At 36.6% G+C, this 20,753-nt stretch overlaps 5 protein-coding genes and 1 long non-coding RNA gene across 13 annotated transcripts in view; 3 read left to right on the top strand and 3 right to left on the bottom strand.

The window, feature by feature from the left end:
- The window catches only part of LOC135165486 (phospholipid-transporting ATPase ID), a 31,141-nt gene extending 28,150 nt beyond the window's left edge, over positions 1 to 2,991 (top strand). For 6 of the 7 annotated variants that reach the window (XM_064126827.1, XM_064126826.1, XM_064126822.1 and 3 more), the window contains one exon: positions 294 to 2,991. In XM_064126827.1, the coding sequence (XP_063982897.1) occupies positions 294 to 946 (653 nt within the window). In that variant the 3' untranslated portion in view covers positions 947 to 2,991. The remainder of the gene's footprint in view (positions 1 to 293) is intronic. The other variant, XM_064126824.1, reaches the window with a different exon arrangement.
- Positions 2,992 to 3,477: 486 nt separating this feature from the next.
- Positions 3,478 to 5,749, bottom strand: LOC135165488 (cysteine-rich protein 2-binding protein). Its single transcript, XM_064126829.1, has 2 exons — positions 4,894 to 5,749; positions 3,478 to 4,783 (listed from the first exon to the last, which is right to left on the bottom strand). The coding sequence occupies exons 1-2, from the start codon at positions 5,633 to 5,635 to the stop codon at positions 3,543 to 3,545; spliced, it is 1,983 nt and encodes a 660-aa protein (XP_063982899.1). The 5' UTR covers positions 5,636 to 5,749; the 3' UTR covers positions 3,478 to 3,542.
- A 105-nt stretch (positions 5,750 to 5,854) lies between these two features.
- On the bottom strand, positions 5,855 to 9,059 carry LOC135165491 (glutamate receptor ionotropic, kainate 2-like). The gene is made up of 7 exons (XM_064126832.1): positions 8,746 to 9,059; positions 7,841 to 8,340; positions 7,334 to 7,660; positions 7,047 to 7,206; positions 6,740 to 6,948; positions 6,436 to 6,686; positions 5,855 to 6,203 (listed from the first exon to the last, which is right to left on the bottom strand). The coding sequence occupies exons 1-7, from the start codon at positions 8,909 to 8,911 to the stop codon at positions 5,927 to 5,929; spliced, it is 1,890 nt and encodes a 629-aa protein (XP_063982902.1). The 5' UTR covers positions 8,912 to 9,059; the 3' UTR covers positions 5,855 to 5,926.
- On the top strand, positions 6,385 to 9,270 carry LOC135165495 (uncharacterized). The gene is made up of 4 exons (XR_010299519.1): positions 6,385 to 6,825; positions 6,931 to 7,712; positions 7,772 to 9,042; positions 9,113 to 9,270. It is a non-coding gene; the product is annotated as an uncharacterized LOC135165495 (long non-coding RNA).
- LOC135165489 (glutamate receptor ionotropic, kainate 2-like) lies at positions 9,237 to 15,027 on the bottom strand. 2 transcript variants are annotated; one of them, XM_064126830.1, is made up of 9 exons: positions 14,681 to 15,027; positions 12,678 to 12,855; positions 12,377 to 12,547; positions 11,571 to 12,070; positions 10,794 to 11,120; positions 10,579 to 10,738; positions 10,295 to 10,503; positions 9,754 to 10,004; positions 9,237 to 9,578 (listed from the first exon to the last, which is right to left on the bottom strand). In XM_064126830.1, exons 2-9 carry the CDS (start codon positions 12,733 to 12,735, stop codon positions 9,284 to 9,286), a joined length of 1,971 nt encoding a protein of 656 aa, XP_063982900.1. In that variant the 5' UTR covers positions 12,736 to 12,855; positions 14,681 to 15,027; the 3' UTR covers positions 9,237 to 9,283. The 2 variants fall into 2 exon arrangements, with proteins under 2 accessions (XP_063982900.1, XP_063982901.1); XM_064126831.1 differs by lacking the exon at positions 14,681 to 15,027 and adding an exon at positions 13,456 to 14,325.
- Positions 14,342 to 20,226, top strand: LOC135165487 (glutamate receptor ionotropic, kainate 2-like). Its single transcript, XM_064126828.1, has 13 exons — positions 14,342 to 14,554; positions 15,030 to 15,191; positions 15,475 to 15,656; positions 16,001 to 16,300; positions 16,467 to 16,769; positions 16,854 to 17,072; positions 17,466 to 17,669; positions 18,441 to 18,525; positions 18,585 to 18,861; positions 18,986 to 19,187; positions 19,268 to 19,499; positions 19,563 to 19,678; positions 19,795 to 20,226. Exons 1-13 carry the CDS (start codon positions 14,479 to 14,481, stop codon positions 20,131 to 20,133), a joined length of 2,697 nt encoding a protein of 898 aa, XP_063982898.1. The 5' UTR covers positions 14,342 to 14,478; the 3' UTR covers positions 20,134 to 20,226.
- The last annotated feature ends 527 nt before the right edge of the window (positions 20,227 to 20,753 follow it).

Genomic DNA, 20,753 nt, shown 5'->3' with positions numbered 1-20,753 from the left:
GAAAAGGCGAAATACTACGGAAGATATTGAATATCGAACAATATTTTTTATTATTCTATTGGTTTACTTTTTATAACCTTTGATCATTGAGTAGCACTCGAGATTAATAACAATTTAATTGTTGCATGACATTTTAATTTTTTTCGCATACAAAATGTTTCTTCGCGCATTGATATCGAATTAAAATCCTGGAAATATTGAACTAATATTCGTTGAACTTCACTGAAACGAGTGGGGGGTCATTTACCTTATTATTAATTGACAATTTTAAAAAAATTAATGATTATTTGCAGGAACTTATAAGGATGGATTATCGCCAAATGGTTACGTACTTTCAGATCACATGTTGCTGGGCAGCGTTGTGGCCACAATCCTAGTTATAGTTGTTACCGTTCAAATAGCCCTCGATACATCGTACTGGACAATTGTAAATCACATAATGGTGTGGGGCTCCCTGATTTGGTATTTTATTCTCGATTATTTTTACAATTTCATTATTGGTGGAAGCTACGTTGGTAGCCTGACAATGGCAATGTCAGAGGCAACATTCTGGTTTACAACAGTTATATCCTGTATTATTCTGGTGATACCAGTATTATCGTGGAGATTTTTCTTTATCGATGTTAGACCAACGTTATCAGATCGTGTAAGATTGAAACAACGTTTGGCACAAATGCGATCACGCCAGAGTCAGGATATACTTCGTACACCGTCAACTAGACGTACACGTAGATCATTGAGGTCTGGTTATGCTTTCGCACATCAGGAGGGCTTTGGAAGACTCATAACGTCCGGCAAAATAATGAGAAAATTGCCGAATGGTGGTGATTTTAAATTTGCAATGCCATTCGCTAATAATGTTACAAAATCAGTCAATGTCGCATCAACATCCCCAAATGACGGTACTTCCAGAAATTCACGTAATTTAGACACGATAAATCTTTAAATTAACATGAATTGTTGATTTTTCATTTATTAGTGAGACATTTCATAATTAATGGATCAACAGCCCGCCCTTGCCCGCTGGACGATTAATCGCAATTTTTTCAATTGAGATTAATTTTCATTTTGTTAATTGAAATGAACTTCTCCGGGTGAGAGTCAATCGTTGATTCATTTGAAATGAAATATCGCATTAGAACTAATTAGAACAATCTGAATAGCTTTATATTTGATAGTACACATAAATTATTTCCAAGATATAATTTTATCAGATAGAGATTAATTGATTATTACGTATAATGTACAGCACAAGTCTCTAGATATGTTTAATTAATTAAATATGTGAATGGGTTAGGGAAGGGGTGGGTGGGGTATTGCAGATCGATGTGATATAGTTTCGTTTAACGATAATATTGGTGTGGAGTCTGTGACCTTCATGTTACAACAATTACAGAGAAATATATTGAGGGATGAAGATGATGCTGACATGATTGATTGATAACTATTCAATTAAAGGATGAAATGAAAAATTACATAATTAATAATTGCCTTTATACTACATTTATTACATTAAAAAATGGAAGGAGGACATGAATAAAATGAATACATAATAAAATAAATATTATTGATGTAAAATAGTATTGACTGTAAATATTTTAAAGAGATATATATATTATATTAAATGTTAAGTATACATTTTTTAAAGAAGAAAGTAATATATAGATACAATCGAGTGAAGTGAAAGAAAAAAAGAAATTAATAATAACAGCTCGAAAATATGGAGCGGTAATAAATAAAAAGAGGATGATACTATGAAAAGAAAATCATAGCTATATTATTATTACTGCGAATAATGATAACGTTTGCCTTGGACTGATTACTGAATATAATATATAATAAAGTATGAAGTAACGAAAATTGAAGAACAAAAACAACCTAAACAGCATAAAAAAGTAGTTAAAAATATTGAGAAAAATACGTATTTCTACTTTTTAATAATTAAAAAAAATTGAAAAAAATTATGGGTAGTTGAGGAATGATTAGTCTGCGTTGAGAGAGTGTCTCACAATCAAATATTCTAATTTTCAGCGGTAGAAGATGTATAAATTAATAATGTGAATTAATTCATTATTTCTCGAATGTGCCTGGGAATTTGGAGCTTTTGTTTTAGTAGACGAGAGAAAAAAAATTATTTAATTAACTAGAAATTTTTCAATATTAAGCATGTACGAACTTTTCTACAGGAGCATTAATTAAATAATTAATTTTTTTTTGAACACTGAGAGCCGTTTGAAACTATTGAAAAAATTTTCGTCCAGTATTGTTAATCACTTGTGCAATCATGCAATCTGAAAAAAGTAGAGAATGATGTGAATCAATGACAATTGATTTTACAATAACGAGTTTACAGATTCATTGTTGAGACTGTAAAGAGAAATTATACGCTCTTTATCCGGCATACGCCATAAAAATGAATATCATGAGTAATTTTTTTCCTATGTCCACGGCAAAATGAAATGTTGAGTACTTTTGACACATTACAATGAGATAAAACGGGAAAGAGATAAAAACAGAGCACAGCTTATTATCTTTATTTTCCAGTGAATTTAATTTTTTTTTTCAACTTCATGTGAAATACTATTTCAATATGTGATTTAATGAAGTACTTTTCCCCAATGCGTGAGGACTAAAGTTAACCATGAACTCGTTGATTTTTCTGTTGATTATTGAAAGCTGCAGCGTAAAAAAATAATTACGATCCACACAAAAGGGAGCAATTGGTGTATCGAAAAGAAATAATGTGGGATAGAAAAATAAAAAAAATGTCGATGTCAAAACCCACGTTTCGAATTTTATTATACAGATGGTGGAACGATACCATGTAAATGTATAGCTTCACTGTAAGCAAATATTTGTATTACTGTCTCCATTTGTTAATACCGTTATATTGCTAGCATTTTTTTTTATAAAAACCAACAAATGTCACAAAAACTGCACAGTTTGTTAATATAATAAAGAAAAGGGTAAATTACCGATGTATTATACGTACGTTTGTTGATTCGAACTTTAGTTTATTCGATTGATCAATGAAATGTATTTGTAAAGTCTTCCAAACGTGCGGTAGATTATGCATTTTTTTTAAATTATTTAAATTTTCTGTTGCAAATTCACGTCGAGATGGAGATCGGCTTGTTATGGAAGGGACCACCGTAATATATGTCAACCTAAATGTGTAATATGTAGACATTTTCGTTTAATTCTGGTGAAAAGAAACATGGGGGCAGGTTTATTTGAGCACAGCATTGGTAATTGATCTCATGAATATCCAAGATGTTGCACTCAACAAGCAATGGAATACGTCGTTCACTCAGTATTTCTCTGAATTTCTGTAAACTATGACTTAATAAAAATAACTGTTAACAATAATAGTTTGAGTTGTGGGCAAATATGAACAAAGGAGAATAAAACATACCCTGTTTTATCTATTCTAAAATACTATTTATTTCTAACAAAAAAGGAATACTCCCATTGTAGTTTTTTGTTATTACAAAATAGATTTATTTTTAGTAAAATACAAAATTCCTGACAATTTCAAATAATCATCTACTCAATCTCAAGAACAACGCATGTCGTGACTCCCGGGGTCCAGGTGCCATATACTTGTCGTAAAAATCCTGGACAAATTCCTCAATCTTGAACCCGAATTTCTGATAAAGAATCAGTGCCGGATTGGTAACGGAGACGTGAAGTGTCACATCCTTCCCCATGCACGTCTGTATGAGATGATAAAGCATGAATGTTCCAATGCCACATCTCCTCCATTCAGGTCTCGTGAGGAAAAAGGAGATGTACGCCTCGTTGTACCCAACGTCAGGCACGAGAATGGCAAAACCGATCACAAGTTTCTTATAGAGAACGACACAGGTGAAGTCAGGGTACTGTAGACACTCTGTCAAGTCGATGCCAGGCCAAAAGAACTGGCTGCAGAGACTATTCATCGCTGGAATGTGTTGTGGTCTGACGTAGCAGTAGTCAATGGTTCCTCTTCCTTCAATCTCAACCTTCAAATTTCTCTTCAACGTTCGTACTTTCGCTTTTAGTTCCTCCATGACTCCTAGCCACAAAGGATTACTGTCTTTATCCTGTCTTATGAAAGGCTTCAGAAGTCTATTCGTGTAAGGACTGAGAATGACTGTTGGCTCTACGTTTCCCTGCAGCCTCAGCTCGAAGTTAACGCTGAAATTGTTGTTATAAAATCTGTCTATCACTCGGTTTCGTCGTCTCATCATCGATTTCAGGTCTTGTTTATCTGACTCGAGGGAGAATCTGTCGATATCCAAAACTGGGAGATTGCAGTCGTGTTTGATCTTTCTCAGGGCTAGTTTGCGATAGAATCTCCGAATCGAAGGAGGAGCAATCTCCAATTTTTTTTTGTTCACACTCTGAAGGAGATACCACATCTCGTAGTTACTCATCTTCTCCTGTTTCTTCTTCAGCATTAACTTGTTCTTCCTCTTCCAAGGCAACTCACGAGCATTGCTGAGAGTGAATAAAGAATTCGGTGGCTCTCCCACTGTTACACAACTATCGCTGCTATCGTCACAGGTCATTTCGTTATCATTCTCACCTTCCTCCGGTCCGACTTCTGGCTCCTTGGGATTTGCAGTTTGATTCAGAATATGGTTCATCCATTCTGGATTGAAAGAACTGAATAACTGGGAGTACTGAGTGTCGGTGGAGAAAGGAGTGTTTTTTACTTGATATTCAGTCATCAATTCTACAAACGAGGGGGACTGCTCATTCAGGTCAACACTGTCTTCAATATCTAGGCAGTCAATATCTGCAAAGAATAATGATCTATGAATTAACTTTTTCGTTGACATTTATTACGCCAATTCCAAATAATTATTGAGAAAGTTTGTTCCCATTAGAAGTTTAATTTTTTCCTACCTGGCATTTCATCATCGGCCATCAGATAATCCGACAGCACTTCAGAAGGCTGGACATACTCCCTCGAGAACATGGAAGGTGTCTGAATTCTAGAAGACTCCCCAGTGCAGCTGTCATCCCCAATGGAGAGGCTGGACTCTGACCTGGGAGGGCTTACACAGACAGCTTTACTCTTCGCTTGGGGCTGCTTCTTCCTCTCCACAATCATCTTGCTGTTCTTGGCGATGAGTACCTCTGGAGGATCGACATCTACTAGTCTCCACCAACCCGACTCCCCCAGCTCAATCGTTCCGGACTTGAAAAAAGTAGTGCTGTAATGCGAAAGCGTCCCTGAAATAGTTCCAATCCAGTTTTTCTTCCTCTTAACAGTCTTCTGGAACAAATAATCCCAGTTTCTGTCCACAAATGTGCTGATGTCTGATTTCCAGTGAAAGTAGCCGCGCTTGCTGATGCCATTGGACTTCTCTCGTAAATTGTACAGAGTCAGGACAATTATGTTCAACCAGGACATCTTGTCCCTGGTGAGAGTCTCCTCGGCTAGTGGGCTGCACTCCAGGCAGTACAAGCTGAAGAAGACGTCGCCAATGAGGGATCCAGGTACTCCACCACGTTTCAAACATCTCACGTGAATGTGTTGGGAGCACTCGCCATTGCACTGGAGACTGGGGTTTTGATACGGATCACAGGTGTGTGCACAGTACTTACAGACATTTTTGGGGGTTTCATTGTCATCTTGTGACATTCTCACTAGTTGTTTAGTATTTTTGTATAGGTTAGGGACGGATCATGTGCGTCTAGGTTGCGAATGCGTCAAATGACGTATATCACATGGTGAGTGTTACGGCGAGACCCTTTTGACAACTGTCACAACTCCTATTCCGTTCTAGTCCTTCTCTTCGTTATAATTTTCCCCCACAAATTAGAGGTATCATGGGCGTAAGCAATAATGCATTTATTTGTTTTGCGAACATCAGCTTTTATTCATAAATAAAAATTTACATCTCCGAAGAACAAATATATTGCCAAAAATAATTTATTTTTTCACGTTCTGAGAGAACCGAGACTTTTCAATTTCCACTTCAATCATTTTTTGCATTTTCCAATCATTCAATTTACGTGATAACTCTTTGAAAACAATCTCCGTAAGGAAAATGATGAGAGTAATAAGAAATCCTGTGATAAGAATCAACAAGATCGGTGTGAAGCCTTCCATGTGTAAATCAGGAAATTCGACTGGGTTGTTCAGTATTTTTACCATATGTCTGTATTTGATTCGTTGGAACATTCCAGTATATTTGAACTGACGAATGCTGAAGAGAATTTTAACAATGAATTAAGGTCAATTCAATAAATTTTCCATTAATATATCAGATTAAGGGAAATGAGCAAAATGTCTCCCAAATCGTCACTTGCAGAACGCAAGCAAAAGCACAAAACTGGTCATGAGTACAGGTGCAGAACCCATTTAATCTTTTTACCCTGATCAACATGAACAGTTTTACCCTTTTAGCTAGAGAATTGTCATGTTGTAATTAAAGTTACCGATAATTTATGAACTCCAAGTACTCGCTCTGCTGTGGAGTGATCATACCGAACGTCTCGATCGCTCCTGTCCTGATGGAAGTTATTTCGCAGAACATGGAATTAAGTATAGTCATTCTTTGGGCTTCATTGACTTCGAATGCCACTTTCTCGCGACACAGCTGATCGAAGCCCTCGATTGTATTATAGGGGAGGGAATCCTTTGGTTTCATCAGGGACATCATCCTCTTGCTGAGTGGATCTGTATGACTCTGGAGAATAATTCAAGTTAATTTCTTCATGATGTCTCATTAAAATTATCTACCTTGTATGTGTCGTACTGTGCACTATCCACCACAACGATAAGCCCATAACTACCATCAGAAGCGAATTCTTCTCTCGTGTTAAATGGTGAGTATGACGAAAAGACAGTGAGGAAACTGACCAGAGATGCTGAGTAGACACTAGCACTGATCACGGTTGAAATGAACAAAGATAAATAAACAATTCTCAAAGGTGTTTCGTCTGGAAAACCTGTGAAACATATGACGTCCACGAGAATGACTATTGGTCAGTTGGAAAAAACATACCAAAGATACTTATTGAGACCCCTTATCATCATTCCAACTCACTTGACAATCCTTGTTGACAATAAATACCCCAGACGTTCAAATAGTGCTCGACGATCTGAGGAAACAAATGATTCCCCCTTCTGTACCTGATAAGAGTCAAAAAGAGGGGCATCGTCAGGATCAACCCAATGATGGCAACCCAGACATCCACAGCAAATGCCTGCAAGTAAATGATTGATTATTAATGACCATTATGATTGTTAACCGTCTGTATGGAAAGTGTCTTAGTCGTTGCAGGGACATTATACTCAAGGCCCTGTCGTCACCCAGACACGATTGATATGAACCTTGAAATAGGCCTGCCACCGAACACGAGCACCATCGAGTTTCCTCACGTACAGTCGTGTCTCTCCAGACACCATGGGAATGGTAAAATCAACAACGTTCAGTCGTCCATGCGTCATAGCTATTGGAGAAACCCCGATATCAGCTTCGTTCCTCTGAATTCTTCCAATTAGACCACTCCACTCTGCCGTCTTTGGATCCCAACTTCCGTAAAAATCCTCCGGGAATACCTCTGATATCGTGAAGTTCATTGTCTCAGATAATTCGTTGAGAAATTCTCCGAAGAGTCCAAAATACTCTCCATCCTTTTCCCAAATATAGGAAGATCTCTAATATTGGAAAAATTAAGTTTTTGCAGTTTAAAAAGGATTTACGAATAAGGTTTCATTACAATTTTTTAAAATAACGTGCAGATTAATTCATGTTCAAAATTTTAGCAGTCGTGGATTTCCTGGTGAAAACAAAAGTTGTTAAAATATAAAAAATACTCAGACGTCTTGAACGTTCACCTTAGTGATGGCAATACGCAGTCCTCGTCCTTCCAACGAATTTCTCCGGCTGTAGAGCGTTTCATTTTTAATCCACTCGATCCTGCGATAATCATTCATCCATCGGCCGATTTCTTGTCGCTTCGTATGATCGCCCGTCAATGACCACCATTCAACAATGACATCTGATTCGCAGCATAAAACAAGAACTTGTGAATTGAATTTGAGATTCAACAAATTCCCACGAGGCTCTCGACAGTAATCACACACATCTGGGCTGATGTGTCCAATGAAAAGCATCAACCATATGGGATAACTAATGGTCACATTCTTAACGATCTGCTGGAAGGTGTAGACATCTTCCATTGTGGTGAATACAGTTATAATTAATGGTCGACCAGTTCTGTGAGTATAGGAAGTGAATCTCTCCTTGAGTTCCACAAAGTTATTAACAACCACGGAAATCCCTTCGTTAAATAACATTCTTAACGTGTTATACTGAATAGCGAGGACTGTGAAAGCTGGATGAGATATTTAATTAATCAAATTATTTATAAACAGGTACATTCGACGGAGTAGCGAAGCGGTAAAAAGGCTCACATCGTTTTTATTATCAGTCAAGGAATGTTAATAATAATTGAGCCTTCGGAAAATTTTTCACTGACTCTGATTTTAAGTATTCTGGATTCAACTTGTTTAGTGCATGGGTGTGGAATCAGGGAAAATTTATGAAACTCAAGCTTCATTTATTTATGATGATTGCAAATGTATTAAAATGGACAAGTACACGGTGGGGCAAGTCAATAAAAATTATCATAAAAAAACGTAAAGTTACGTTTTGAAACGAAATCCGAGTGAAATAAAATTCAATAAAAAGTGTGAATTTCACCGCTTCGCTATTGAAATTATTTTTGGCGAAAGCTTACTTCTACGAAGAGCTTCCGGCATTGTGATTATAACTCCAGCCGTCTGGTATTGATCGTAAACGTTTTTCAACAATGAGCCATAACAGGTCTCTTTATTGAGAGCCTCCACCAGGAGAGCGGTTCCAATGACCATATTAAATACCGCCAGTGAGACGCACAAGTTCATTCCGAATTTCCCGATAGAAACTGTTTCGCATTCGAACTCAACTGAAGCTTTCTCGTTGTGCCGGATGCATAATATACATAAATGTTCTAGGAAGGGAAATCCAAAAATATTCAAGGAAGAGCTGCAAATCTGTGAGTATTTACCGACATTATTGACATTTCCCGTAATCCTGGAATTAGATGAAAAATTTTCCCTTTTTAGGTGACGCAAATGGAAAAATGCCCATCTCAAATCGATGTAATCTATTATTTGATGGGAAATGCCAATAATGAATCATCGGATTGCAGGGGATGAATAAAAAATGAATTTTACCCCTGTACGAACGTCCAATTTTATTGAGTTAAAAAAGTGCTCTTCCAGACGCGATAAATATTAGGGAATGAAATACATTTCATTCTTCGCTCTATGAGAAGAACGAGAGTATTTTATTTGACCTTGTATGATTCTTCGTTCCTTCCTCTTCAGCAACTCCGTTTGAATCCAATTGAAGAGCAGCTCGATGATGAAAATCATAAGTGTAATTGAAAATCCACTGGCTAGTATAAGTAAAATCGGTTCGACTCCCTCTACGTGTACTTTTGGATAATCAATTTTAATTTCACGTGGCCTTGTGAAGTATTTGTTCTTCAATCGGCGAAATACTCCATTCAATTCAAATTGTCGGATGCTGAAATTTTTGTGATCACCTATAGTTTCCACTATTTATTAATTTATACATTTATTTATGACGAGATATGAGTGGTAAATTTTTAAAAACCTCAATTACAATCAGAAATAGTATCGGAGAATGAAGAAATATTTTTTTCATCAAATTCAAACGGATAATGAAAAATTTAACTTACCGGTAATTGATGAGTTCAAGGTATTCACTTCGCCGTGGTGTGATCATTCCGAATGTCTCAATAGTTTTTGTATCTATAGCTGTGATGTCACAGAATATTGAGTTATCCATAGTTTTCCTAATAGCTTCATTCGTCTCGAATACAACCCTCTCCTGGCAGACCCGTTTAAATCCTTCAGCTAAACTCGAGGGCAAGGACTCTTCAGGAACCATGAGAGACTTCATCTTCTTCTTGAAGGGATCCTTGGTATTCTATAAAGTTATTCACTCATTGTCAACCAAAACCCAGGCTGAAGAGGATAGAAACTATCCCATACAAGAAAATTCTGTTTCATTACCAAAATTTAAAAAAATAATGGAGAATCTTTGTTGTCGAAAACAACAAATAATGAATAAGAAAAGTAATCATCAGTAGAGTTAATGGACAGCTATGTGCAACCTAATTATAGTCCCCTAGGAATCCCTCAATTGAAGAAAAGGTAATTATCAACACAAAGGTTTCCGTCAAGCAAATAAATAGTTAACAAAATAAAATTATTAACCTTATATACGTCATATTGCGCACTATTCTTCAATATGAGGAGCCCGTAAGTGCCATCCGCGACAAATTCTTCCATCGTGTTGAATGGCGAATACGAAGAGAAGACGGTGAGGAAGCTGACTAAGGACGCTGAGTATACACTGGTGCTGACAACCGCAGACAGAAATATCGATAGATAAACAATTCTCAATGATGTTTCATCTGGAAATCCTATAGAAAATGTTTCTCCCATAAGTGACTCTTGATGATTTACTATTTTTCAGTGCAGGTAATTTTATTTCTTACTGGACAATCCCTGTTGGCAGTAAATACCCCAGACGTTGGAGTAATGCTCGATGATCTGGGGAAAGAGATTACGTCCCCTTCTGTATCTGATGAGAGTCAAAAGGAGAGGTATTGCGACAATCAATCCAATGATAGTCATCCATACGTCCATAGCGAATGCCTGAAAATAGGCCATTAATTTCCAATCGAGGGATAATTAAACAATTGATATGAACCTTGAAATAGGCTTGCCACTGAACACGAGCACCATCGAGTTTTCTCACGTACAATCTTGACTTTCCGGAGAACATGGGTATCGTAAAATCAACAGCATTGAGTCGTGAATGGGTCATGGCCATTGGAGAAACCCCAATATCAGCTTCATTTCGGTGAATCCGTCCAATGACACCGTTCCACTTTAATGTTTTTGGATTGAAGTTCCCAAAACCGTTGGTCGTAGTAGATTCTGATATCGTGAAATTCATTATTGCGGATAATTCATTGAGCACTTCGCCAAAAAATCCGGTGTATTTTCCATTTTCTTTCCAAATATAAGCGGATCCCTGCGTTGAAAAACAAAATTTTATTTTACTTACCATTTGTAACGAGGATTTTTCTAGAAAATGTCGCTTTTTGAAAAAAACCTGTTTTACGATAGTTGAGTTTTATACAACTCGATTTGATGTGAGTAAAGTATTTATTTAATTTAAAAATGGTATCTGTGATAGGACCAAATAATTTATTTTAATCTAATAAAGATTTGTCAGTGAAATAAACAAATCAGTAGTCACATTCTTGCGACAATAAAAAAAATCGAAGAGTCTTATTGGATCCAAATAAAATATTCTAGAGCTGCAATGACAATATATTTTACCTAATACTTCCTAAATTGAGCGTGTGCATTCCTACTTTAATAAAAAAATCAAATTCTCTGTCGATATTCTTCAAACACGATTCGCAAAAACAAATAGAACTTGTAAATAAATTTTCCAGTATTTCCTCTCTATTTTTACCTTCGCTGCAACTACACGTAGCTCTCGTCCCTCCAAAGAATTCCGACGGCCGTAAAGAGGCCTACGACTAAAAGAATATCCCTTTGAATTCTCACCGATCCAGTGTCCAATCTCCTTCCTCATCGTCCGATTAACCGCTGGTGACCACCACTCATCAATAGTATTCGGGTCACAGCACAAGACAAGAACTTCCGAATCCAACTTCAAGTTGAATAAATTTCCGTGAGGATTTCGGCAATATTCGCAGACATCGGCATCAGCATTTTCCGCAAAAATTATCAACCACACGGGGTAGCCCATGATAACATCCTTAGCGATCTGTTGGAACATAAGAACTTCTTCCATCGTATAAAATCCTACTGCAACAAGAGGTCGGAAAATTCGGTCGGTGTAGGAAGATAATCTTTCTTTGAAACGTTCCAATTTTACGATTATCGAAGGAATTCCATACTTGGATAGCCATCTAGCTATTTCATATTGCCTCGTTAGTCTTGTGAACTCTGTACAGAAAGAATGAAGAGAAAATTTTAATTTCCCCGACAAATTGATCGATAATTAGTATTAAGCAACTACATGAAGAGATAAATCGAATAGAAATTATCGTACGGTTCAGAACGGTTTAGTAAATAGAGTAATTATATTTTGTTTTTTTCAGGGAATAAGACTAATGATTTCTATTGACTGTTTCTCTCCATGTACAAAATCGTGTTTACTTAAAAAATAACAAATAATTAAAAATAACAATTGTTTCTGCCAGAGAACATTTCTTCTATGAAATGCATCGTTACTTATTCGAAATAACTCACGTGCCCGAGTTCGTTGGTGAGATGCTATCATGATTCCTCCAGTACGATATTCCTCATAAATATTCTTCACCAGAGGACCATAATACGTCGCCATTTTTTTGGACTCAGCAGAATTTCCGGCAGACATTACAATATAAATGTTAAACAGGAAGACGACGAAATTCATTCCGCCTGAGTTAAAAAAAGATTAATCCCAATAAAAGGCACCCGCGAATAAATTAATAAATTATGAAATTTTTCCGCCAAACTTCACTTATTTTCAGTTATTAATACCGCGAGAACGTGGATTGCGTGATCGAACCTGTCACGGGGGTGTATTCGCTGAGAGTTCTGATATGCTGCACGCGTGGGCAATCCATTGTGATAGTGTTGTAGGGGGAGGACAGTAAATCCGTACATATTTACTCGCTTTATTTACACCTGGGTACCCTCGAATGACGAAGGATTATTCCGTTGATCAGATGACAATCACGTTTTCTCTGTAAAAAATGTTTATGGTTTTTAGTACATTTAATGTCGACAATGGATAATATTACGAAAAGTTTTTGATGATATAATTTGGAACGTTAATAAACATGCACATAATTTTCTTCTATCATTAACTGATTATCATCTGATATTATTTTCTTCATTGCATGCTATTTTTCTACTTTAACTATTGGCTTTGTCGCTTATTAGTAAAATGAATAAAATTTACATGTGTCGCAGAGAAAATAGAAAAAGTTTCTTATCTTAATCTGAACAATTCCCAATGAATTCAATTTTTTGTACTTCATTGGTTTGTTATTCTTCACACTTGCAACTGTCAAAATCATGACACATGACTACTTAAAAATTCATTCCATGTGGCACGTGTTGATCAACGTGTCAAAACATATCTTCAATAGCTTCGAATTATTCACTCGGAGGGAGTGTATACAAATGAAAAAAAAAATTAGAAGAAAAGCTTATCAAAGTCGTTCGAAAATTATAATTAAATTCATTGGAAATTCTACTAAAATTATTATCAGTGCATATCGTGGAGATTCTAAAGGAGTCTCCTTACGATTTCAAATGATTTTAAGACATTGCTGACATACCGAAGATTCGTTTGCACAGCTTCAAGTGTCTCATTAGTTTTAAATTTCTTCATTTGTAAATAAATAAAGTGAGTAGTGTCCTCTATCAGCCACGGGCCTAACCCTCGTACCTCCAGGGTATTTATACCTGACGACTTCTGTGTACCACCCGCGGAACACCCAGTACAAGCTCCACTTGTCCAGAAAATAATTTACTGTCGCAAAACCTTGAATCTGACGGCGGTAATTTCCAAATTTTCCCTATATGGCCGACGCGTCGGTAATATAAAAAAAACTGTCGAATTATTAATATCTCATTCAACCTGAAGCATAGCGAACAATTTCAGAAATTATTATAATTCTTACGATTCGCCTAAATGACCTAAAATTTATTATATAGTTTTTTGATACATTAAAGAACATATTTGCAGAAAATCCTCAAGATTTAAAAATTTTTTTTATTCTCTCTGAGGGCGCCATAAACCCTTTAAATCTGATTGTTTTCATTTTCCTGTCTTCAAAAACCCGCAGACCAGACCAAGCATTAAATTCACGTCAGATTTATCCAGCACAAGGACCCAAATAACCCAAAATAAAGCAGTAAAAGAAGAATTCCAAAGGGAGGAACGACCATTGAAAAAAAAATTGTAATCTTTTAGCATAAAACTGCTCTCATTTTCGCACAATTGGACTTATCCACTTATTTTATATTCAGCAGCTCTGAGCGCCGGGGAATCAGAGACCGTTAAAAACATTTGAGAAGAATATGCAATGACGGTAATCAACAAATTCTCTGTTTTATGCCCCTGATCCAATACTACGTCCGACATTCATGTTCACGTGACTGTTTGCAGCTAAATATATCTAGAATTACCGTGCTCCCCCAAATTTATTTTTCGTTCAAGCATAAGCGCGTGAGAAACCAACTGATAGTGAATTAACAAAAATTTTATTCAGTTCACGAGATGCAGTAATGTAACGAGAAAAATAATGATGAACATTTGTTTAATGTGATATCGATGTCGTACTCTTAGTAGAAACGAGATGATTGTGAGATTCAATTTGTTATTTTTAGTACTTGTTCCGTTGGCAGTTAGTGCACGAAAAAAAATAACGATCGGTAAGGATTAAGTGGTTTGTTTTCTGTTAATTTAACTAATCAGCTTTCCATAAAATCTACTGTTATTTATTCGAACTGGGAGTTCTATATTTTGGAATTTTCAGAAATAATATAAATACCACTTACTAAATATTCCATGATTTTCCATGAAAACTTTCGAGCAAAATGTTAATATTTCGTTGATACGCTAATGGCTTGAGGATGGGATTAACCACTTTTACTCTGGTGAAAGGCATTTCTCCGTTTGCAGTGAAACATCGCAGCTTTCATCAGCCGCACTTGACCCTAAATTTCGGAACATTTTGCAATGATGTTATAATTTTTTTTTTGTTTGGCTATAACGTTAATTTAGGTTGTTTTTAATTAGTCGTCGTCAATGGAATGAACTAATTGGATATTTGAAAATAACTCGAAGTGATGGCTCACCCCGCCGTAAATGATCCTCAAATATCCTGAAACATTTGAAAAATTCCAGGCGGACTCTTCCACGATGACGATCTTTGCAGAAAAGCATTCACTGCTTCTATAGAAAATGTTAACGTGATGAGACGTACCTTAACGGACGAATTACCCAATGTATTTTTCCTGGCAGACACACCGTCATTCAGTGACGATACCTTCGAAGTTTCCCAAACAGGTTTGTAAAATAGAAAATTTTATTCCAAATCGAGCGAATTATCCCTCTGTCGAGTTTTCGAGTGATAGTTCCAAAATGAAGGGAGATGGCGATTTTTTTGCTCCTACATTTATTATAGCACTCAACTTTCTCCACAAAAAAGATTACTATGAAAATATTGCTATCTCCCATAGATTTCAAGATATTCAATGAAAACTGGTCAATTGCAAAAATATCAGCTTATCTCGGTCTCTTAGTCTGCAATTGAATTAAAAATAATTACATTGTTTATGCAAATTTACAGTTTGCACTTTGGTCAGCGATGGTATTGCGACTATCATTGGTCCAGATGACAAGTCGTCATCAACTCATGTTCAAAATATGTGTGACACAATGGACATGCCAAACATATTGACTCGGTGGGACTCTGATGGAACCAGATTGAATGCAGTTAATTTATATCCACATGCAAGCACTCTTTCACAGGTATATACATATATATATGAAAAATTTCCTGTCAAATGAGTCAACCATTGAGTCTCATATTCGTGAACATTCCTAGCCCTTTGGTCTCTGACTTAAGGTCCTAAAAATTTTCTCTCTATTTATTCAGATCTTTTCCAAGATTTTATTCAGAACTATTTTTTCTGAATTTATTATTTACTAGTTTCCTCCACTATCGCGAACGCTTTTTTTGTAGAAATCAAATTCCTTTTTTTCGTCATCAGGTAATTATACCCCAGACAGTAAATTCATGCACCACCAGTGCTAAAATTATTAATAAATTTTCAACAGTCCCTGGAAACTCAAATATCACAATTTATGTGCAGATATTTCCTGATCTAGTCATGGAATTCAAGTGGAAGTCCTTCACTATCATTTACGACAACACCGATGGATTAATCCGTATGAATAAACTGTTAGAACGATGGGATCCAAAAGGTTACCCCGTAACCCTGCGTCACTTGGGCGAGGGCCCCAACTACCGGCCCATTCTCAAGAGAGTCAAGAATTCAGGAGAAAAGAATATTGTCATCGACTGTGCATTCGATATTTTGGAACAAGTTCTTCTCCAGTCGCAACAAGTCGGTTTGTTGTCAGAACGGCACAAAATACTCATCAGTTCATTGGTACGAAAAAAAATCACATTAGATTTTTTAATAATAAATTAGAATTTTTTCTCCAAAGGGTAGAATTTTGCTTTGACCCTTTGCTTGAATAGGCGAAACTTTTTTAATTTATTCAACTTTTTAGATGAGATCCCGTGATAATGTGAAAGCGTTTACTATTTTTCAGGATCTGCAAATTTTAGATCTCGAGCCATTCCAATATTCCGGTGCGAATATCACCGGCATTCGCCTGGTAGATCCAGACGATGAAGACTACCAGGAGCGCTTCAACGAAGTCTCATTTAAAATGGGCATTGACGATCTTTCCAAAATGCCCCTGCATTCTGCCCTAGTGTACGATGCAGTACAAGTATTTGCCAGAGCATTCAAGCTCTTCGTAGATGCTGGCGAGGGACACGTTAGAAAGTTGAATTGCGATGGTGATGACAGCTGGGAGTATGGTAGTAGCTTGAGTAATTTCATGCGTTCTGTACGTATTTGCGAACGAACGTTTGGAATACCTTAAGAAAATAATTCTAACATTATTTTTAACTATTCAACTTTCCCTGTATAGATTGAATTGAAGGGACTGACAGGTGCCGTTAAATTCCACACCAACGGATTCCGCACTGATTTTTCCATTGATATTGTTAAATTGAGCGAAATAGGCTTGAATTCCATTGGCTCATGGAATAGTACAACTGGTATTGAATGGAAAATGGAAACACAGGATAAAGTTGTTGGAGCTGATGAGGATTTGGCAAACAAAACTTTCACGATTCTAATTGCCCTGGTAATGGCTAATTAATGCAAAAATCAAAATAGTAGATGAATCTAATTTTTGTACATCACAGCAACTGCGTGAGAATTAAATTTCTAAAATTAAGTATCTCCCAGGTGTTTACTTAGACGTGAGGTTTAGTGGGACATTGGGATCCTGATCATGTCATAAATACGTCGAATAAATTAAATTAACGATAAAAATAATAACCGCGATGTTGATGACTATAAGATTCACGTCATATCTACTCTTTCGTTTTTCTCAAAAATAAATTCATTGAGCATTTCAGTCCTTCGTAATCCTGGTCCTCAATAATTTTCACCCCATTGGGCGCCTCGTAAATCACAGAAAATACGTCTCATTGGGAAATATAAAATTTAATCTTATGAGAATCATTTATTCCAGCTGGATCCTTACAACATGCTGAAGGAATCGGCAATAATGAGAACCGGAAATGATCGTTACGAGGGATTCGCCATTGATATCATTCAAGAACTGAGTAAATTACTCCATTTCAATTACACACTCGTCGAACAAGTTGATAAGGACTATGGGAGTCCAGATGCTAATGGAAGATGGAGTGGAATGTTGGGAAAGATCATGAGGGAGGTGAGTTCTAGGTATTCATATGGTCTGGCCTTTCAAGGAAAAAATCTATTCGTTGTGAACAATTTCAAAATTATACGCATCCGGTTCGATGAGTTCGCCCCAATTTTTTTCTATTTTAATATCTAGATTTTGACATGTTGATGAGGGTGCGTAACGATCGAGATCTTGAAATCGAGGGGCTGGTCACTTATGTTAGGAATGTACTGAACCACTCGATTGGAAATCAGGGTTGGAATCAACAGCAATCACTTGGAATGAAGTGCTTTCCATATCGGATAGTGATTTCTGGTAACTGGGAAGTTATCGGAAATCAGGTGATTCCAGAAATAATTAGGAATTAACCCAAGTTGCCAAGTTCCTTTCTACAATTTGTTGATACAAACAAAAGGAAATTTAATTTACATCACTTTGAGCCGATTAACGTGTTTTTTATGATAGATATGATTTAAATTATGAGATCGCGTAATTCTTCTCGATCGGGATTAGAACTCGAAACCTTTGCCCGCGTGACAATGAACTTACCAACTGTTCCAAGTTCCTGTGCAATCCGTAAATTACAGAAGATCAAAGGATCTGATAATTTCCAATTTTTATGAAGAAATTACGCGACTCATTCAGGAATCTCATGATATTATCGCAGTTCGAGTCAACCAATTTATAAATGACCAGCTCCTTGATGGGATGGAAGTCAATGTTTACATATTACCCCATTCTACCATCGATAGGGTAGGATAGGTAGGATTTATCATCGATTTTTGCTCGAATTTACAGGAAGCAGACTTGGCAATCACTGATCTTACTATTACAGCTGAGCGTGAAAAAGCTGTTGACTTCACGATGCCGTTCTTGAACCTCGGTAATAATTATATATTTGTCCTGTTGTGTGCCAATATCTTGCTATATTTTTTTTCGCAGGTATCAGTATACTCTTCAGAAAACCGACCAAGGCGGCACCGAGTCTATTCTCATTCCTGTCACCATTTGCAGCCGATGTGTGGTTGAATCTGATAGGGGCATACATATTCTCATCCTCACTTCTCTTTCTACTCGGTAGAATGTGTCCTGCAGAATGGAACAACCCATACCCCTGCATTGAAGAACCGACTGAACTGGAGAATCAATTTACCTTGAAAAATTCTTTTTGGTTCACAATTGGGAGTATTATGCAGCAAGGATCTGAAATCGCGCCAATGTTGGTTCCTCTGTTTTTTACATCTGAAAATATAAATAATTTCAAAATTATGTGATCTCTGGGCACTATTCGAATGGTCTTGAGTTGACAAACTCTCATCTAATATTTAATATTTTTTTTCCAGTGGTACATCGACGAGAATGCTGGCAATCGCCTGGTGGTTTTTCTCCCTAATTATTGCTAATTCCTACACTGCCAATCTCGCGGCTTTTCTCGTGGTGGAGACGAACGTCAGGCCCATAAAATCTGCAGAGGATCTTGCAAATCTCAATGGCTATATAAAATATGGTGCAAAGAGAAACGGTGCCACGTATAATTTTTTCAAGGTAATTTTAAAAGAATAAATAAATTCTTGAATCACAAGGTGTCAATAACAATGTCTAAAATTTCTTCTCTCCTCTGGAAGGGCTCCAATCATTCAACTTACGTGAAGATGTTCAATTACATGAAGGAAAATGATGATGATGTTATGATGACCGATAATGACTTGGGCACTACACGTGTGGAAGAGGAGGATGGTAAATACGCTTTCCTCATGGAGTCTAGTTCCATTGCGTACATATCCCAGAGACATTGCAATCTCACACAGATTGGAGATCCGTTGGATAGCAAGGGATATGGTATAGCAATGCGCAAAGGTGAGTTACCATCGTTATTAATTGGTTCATTTGTTCAATTTGCAATCGTCGAATTTTTAACAGGATTCATTTATCGGGATAAGTTGAATACAGCAGTACTGCAAATGCAGGAAAGTGGACTGTTAGCACAATTAAAGGACAAGTGGTGGAAAGAAAAGCGAGGTGGAGGGAAATGTACGGTGAGTAGTCCAGAGTTTTCCTGTAGACTTAGAAGAAAATTATTTTTGTTAACAATATATTATTTTTTATGTCTTCGTGAGTATGAGAGGAAGAAAATGTCTCTTTTGCCTTCCAGGATGTGTCCACCTCCGGTACACCAGCAGAATTGACATTAGACAATGTCGGTGGTGTGTTTTTGGTTTTGGTAGTCGGAATCGCAGTATCATTCGTTCTTTCCATTCTGGAGATGCTGTACGACGTCATATGCACATCGTTCCGCGAGAAAGTTTCATTCAAACAGGAGATTATAGAAGAACTAAAATTCATTCTGAAATTCAAGGGAAATGTTAAGCCAGTGCGATGTAGAAAGGGGTCATCGCACTCTACAAGACAGACAAGTACACGAGGAAGTACTCCTCCATACAATATGATGCCATCCGTCATTATGACAACGCATGATGAAAATGACACTTAGCTGTTGCATTTAGATGATGACGATTCATTCACCTGTAATTTGTGGTTTATGTGTCGACGAATGATAAATTTATAAATAAATAATTGAGGATCAAATTCATAACTGATTTACTATTTAGTTTTATCACACGAAAAGACCATTCCTGGTAGTAGGTTTCCATCGAATCCATCGATTTTCCATTTCCATCAAATACATTATTATTGATCATGAAATTTTAGTGGAGTTGACAATATTTTCTTGAGGGAAACCACAATTTTGAAACGAGAAAATTTTGTACACGTGAATATGGATCTTTGCGGTTGATCTTTTCTCTAATCTGAACCGTAAATATAATATTCATGAATTGAATGACTCCCTAACGATCAGCATCTGACGACTTTTATTCGTTCAGCCTCTGGATAGCTCATAAAACTCCAGAAATACCCCCAGGAAGTCAACGACGCTGTCTAATACAACAGCCTATTTCCTGTCGATTGGTAAATTGATAGAACAAAATATTTAACAGATAATGTCACTAAACTGAAATACCCTTGTCTTCTTTCAAAACCACCTCACGAAGCCCTAAAATCAAATGAAGCAGGAGTCTGTATATAGAACGCGGGAAACTCCCAACATCTGGA

Source organism: Diachasmimorpha longicaudata, chromosome 8 (genome assembly GCF_034640455.1).
Source record: "Diachasmimorpha longicaudata isolate KC_UGA_2023 chromosome 8, iyDiaLong2, whole genome shotgun sequence".
NCBI classification, from domain to species: domain Eukaryota; kingdom Metazoa; phylum Arthropoda; class Insecta; order Hymenoptera; family Braconidae; genus Diachasmimorpha; species Diachasmimorpha longicaudata.
The sequence above is the reverse complement of the archived record's forward strand: the minus strand, read 5'-3'. Positions and strand labels throughout refer to the sequence as shown.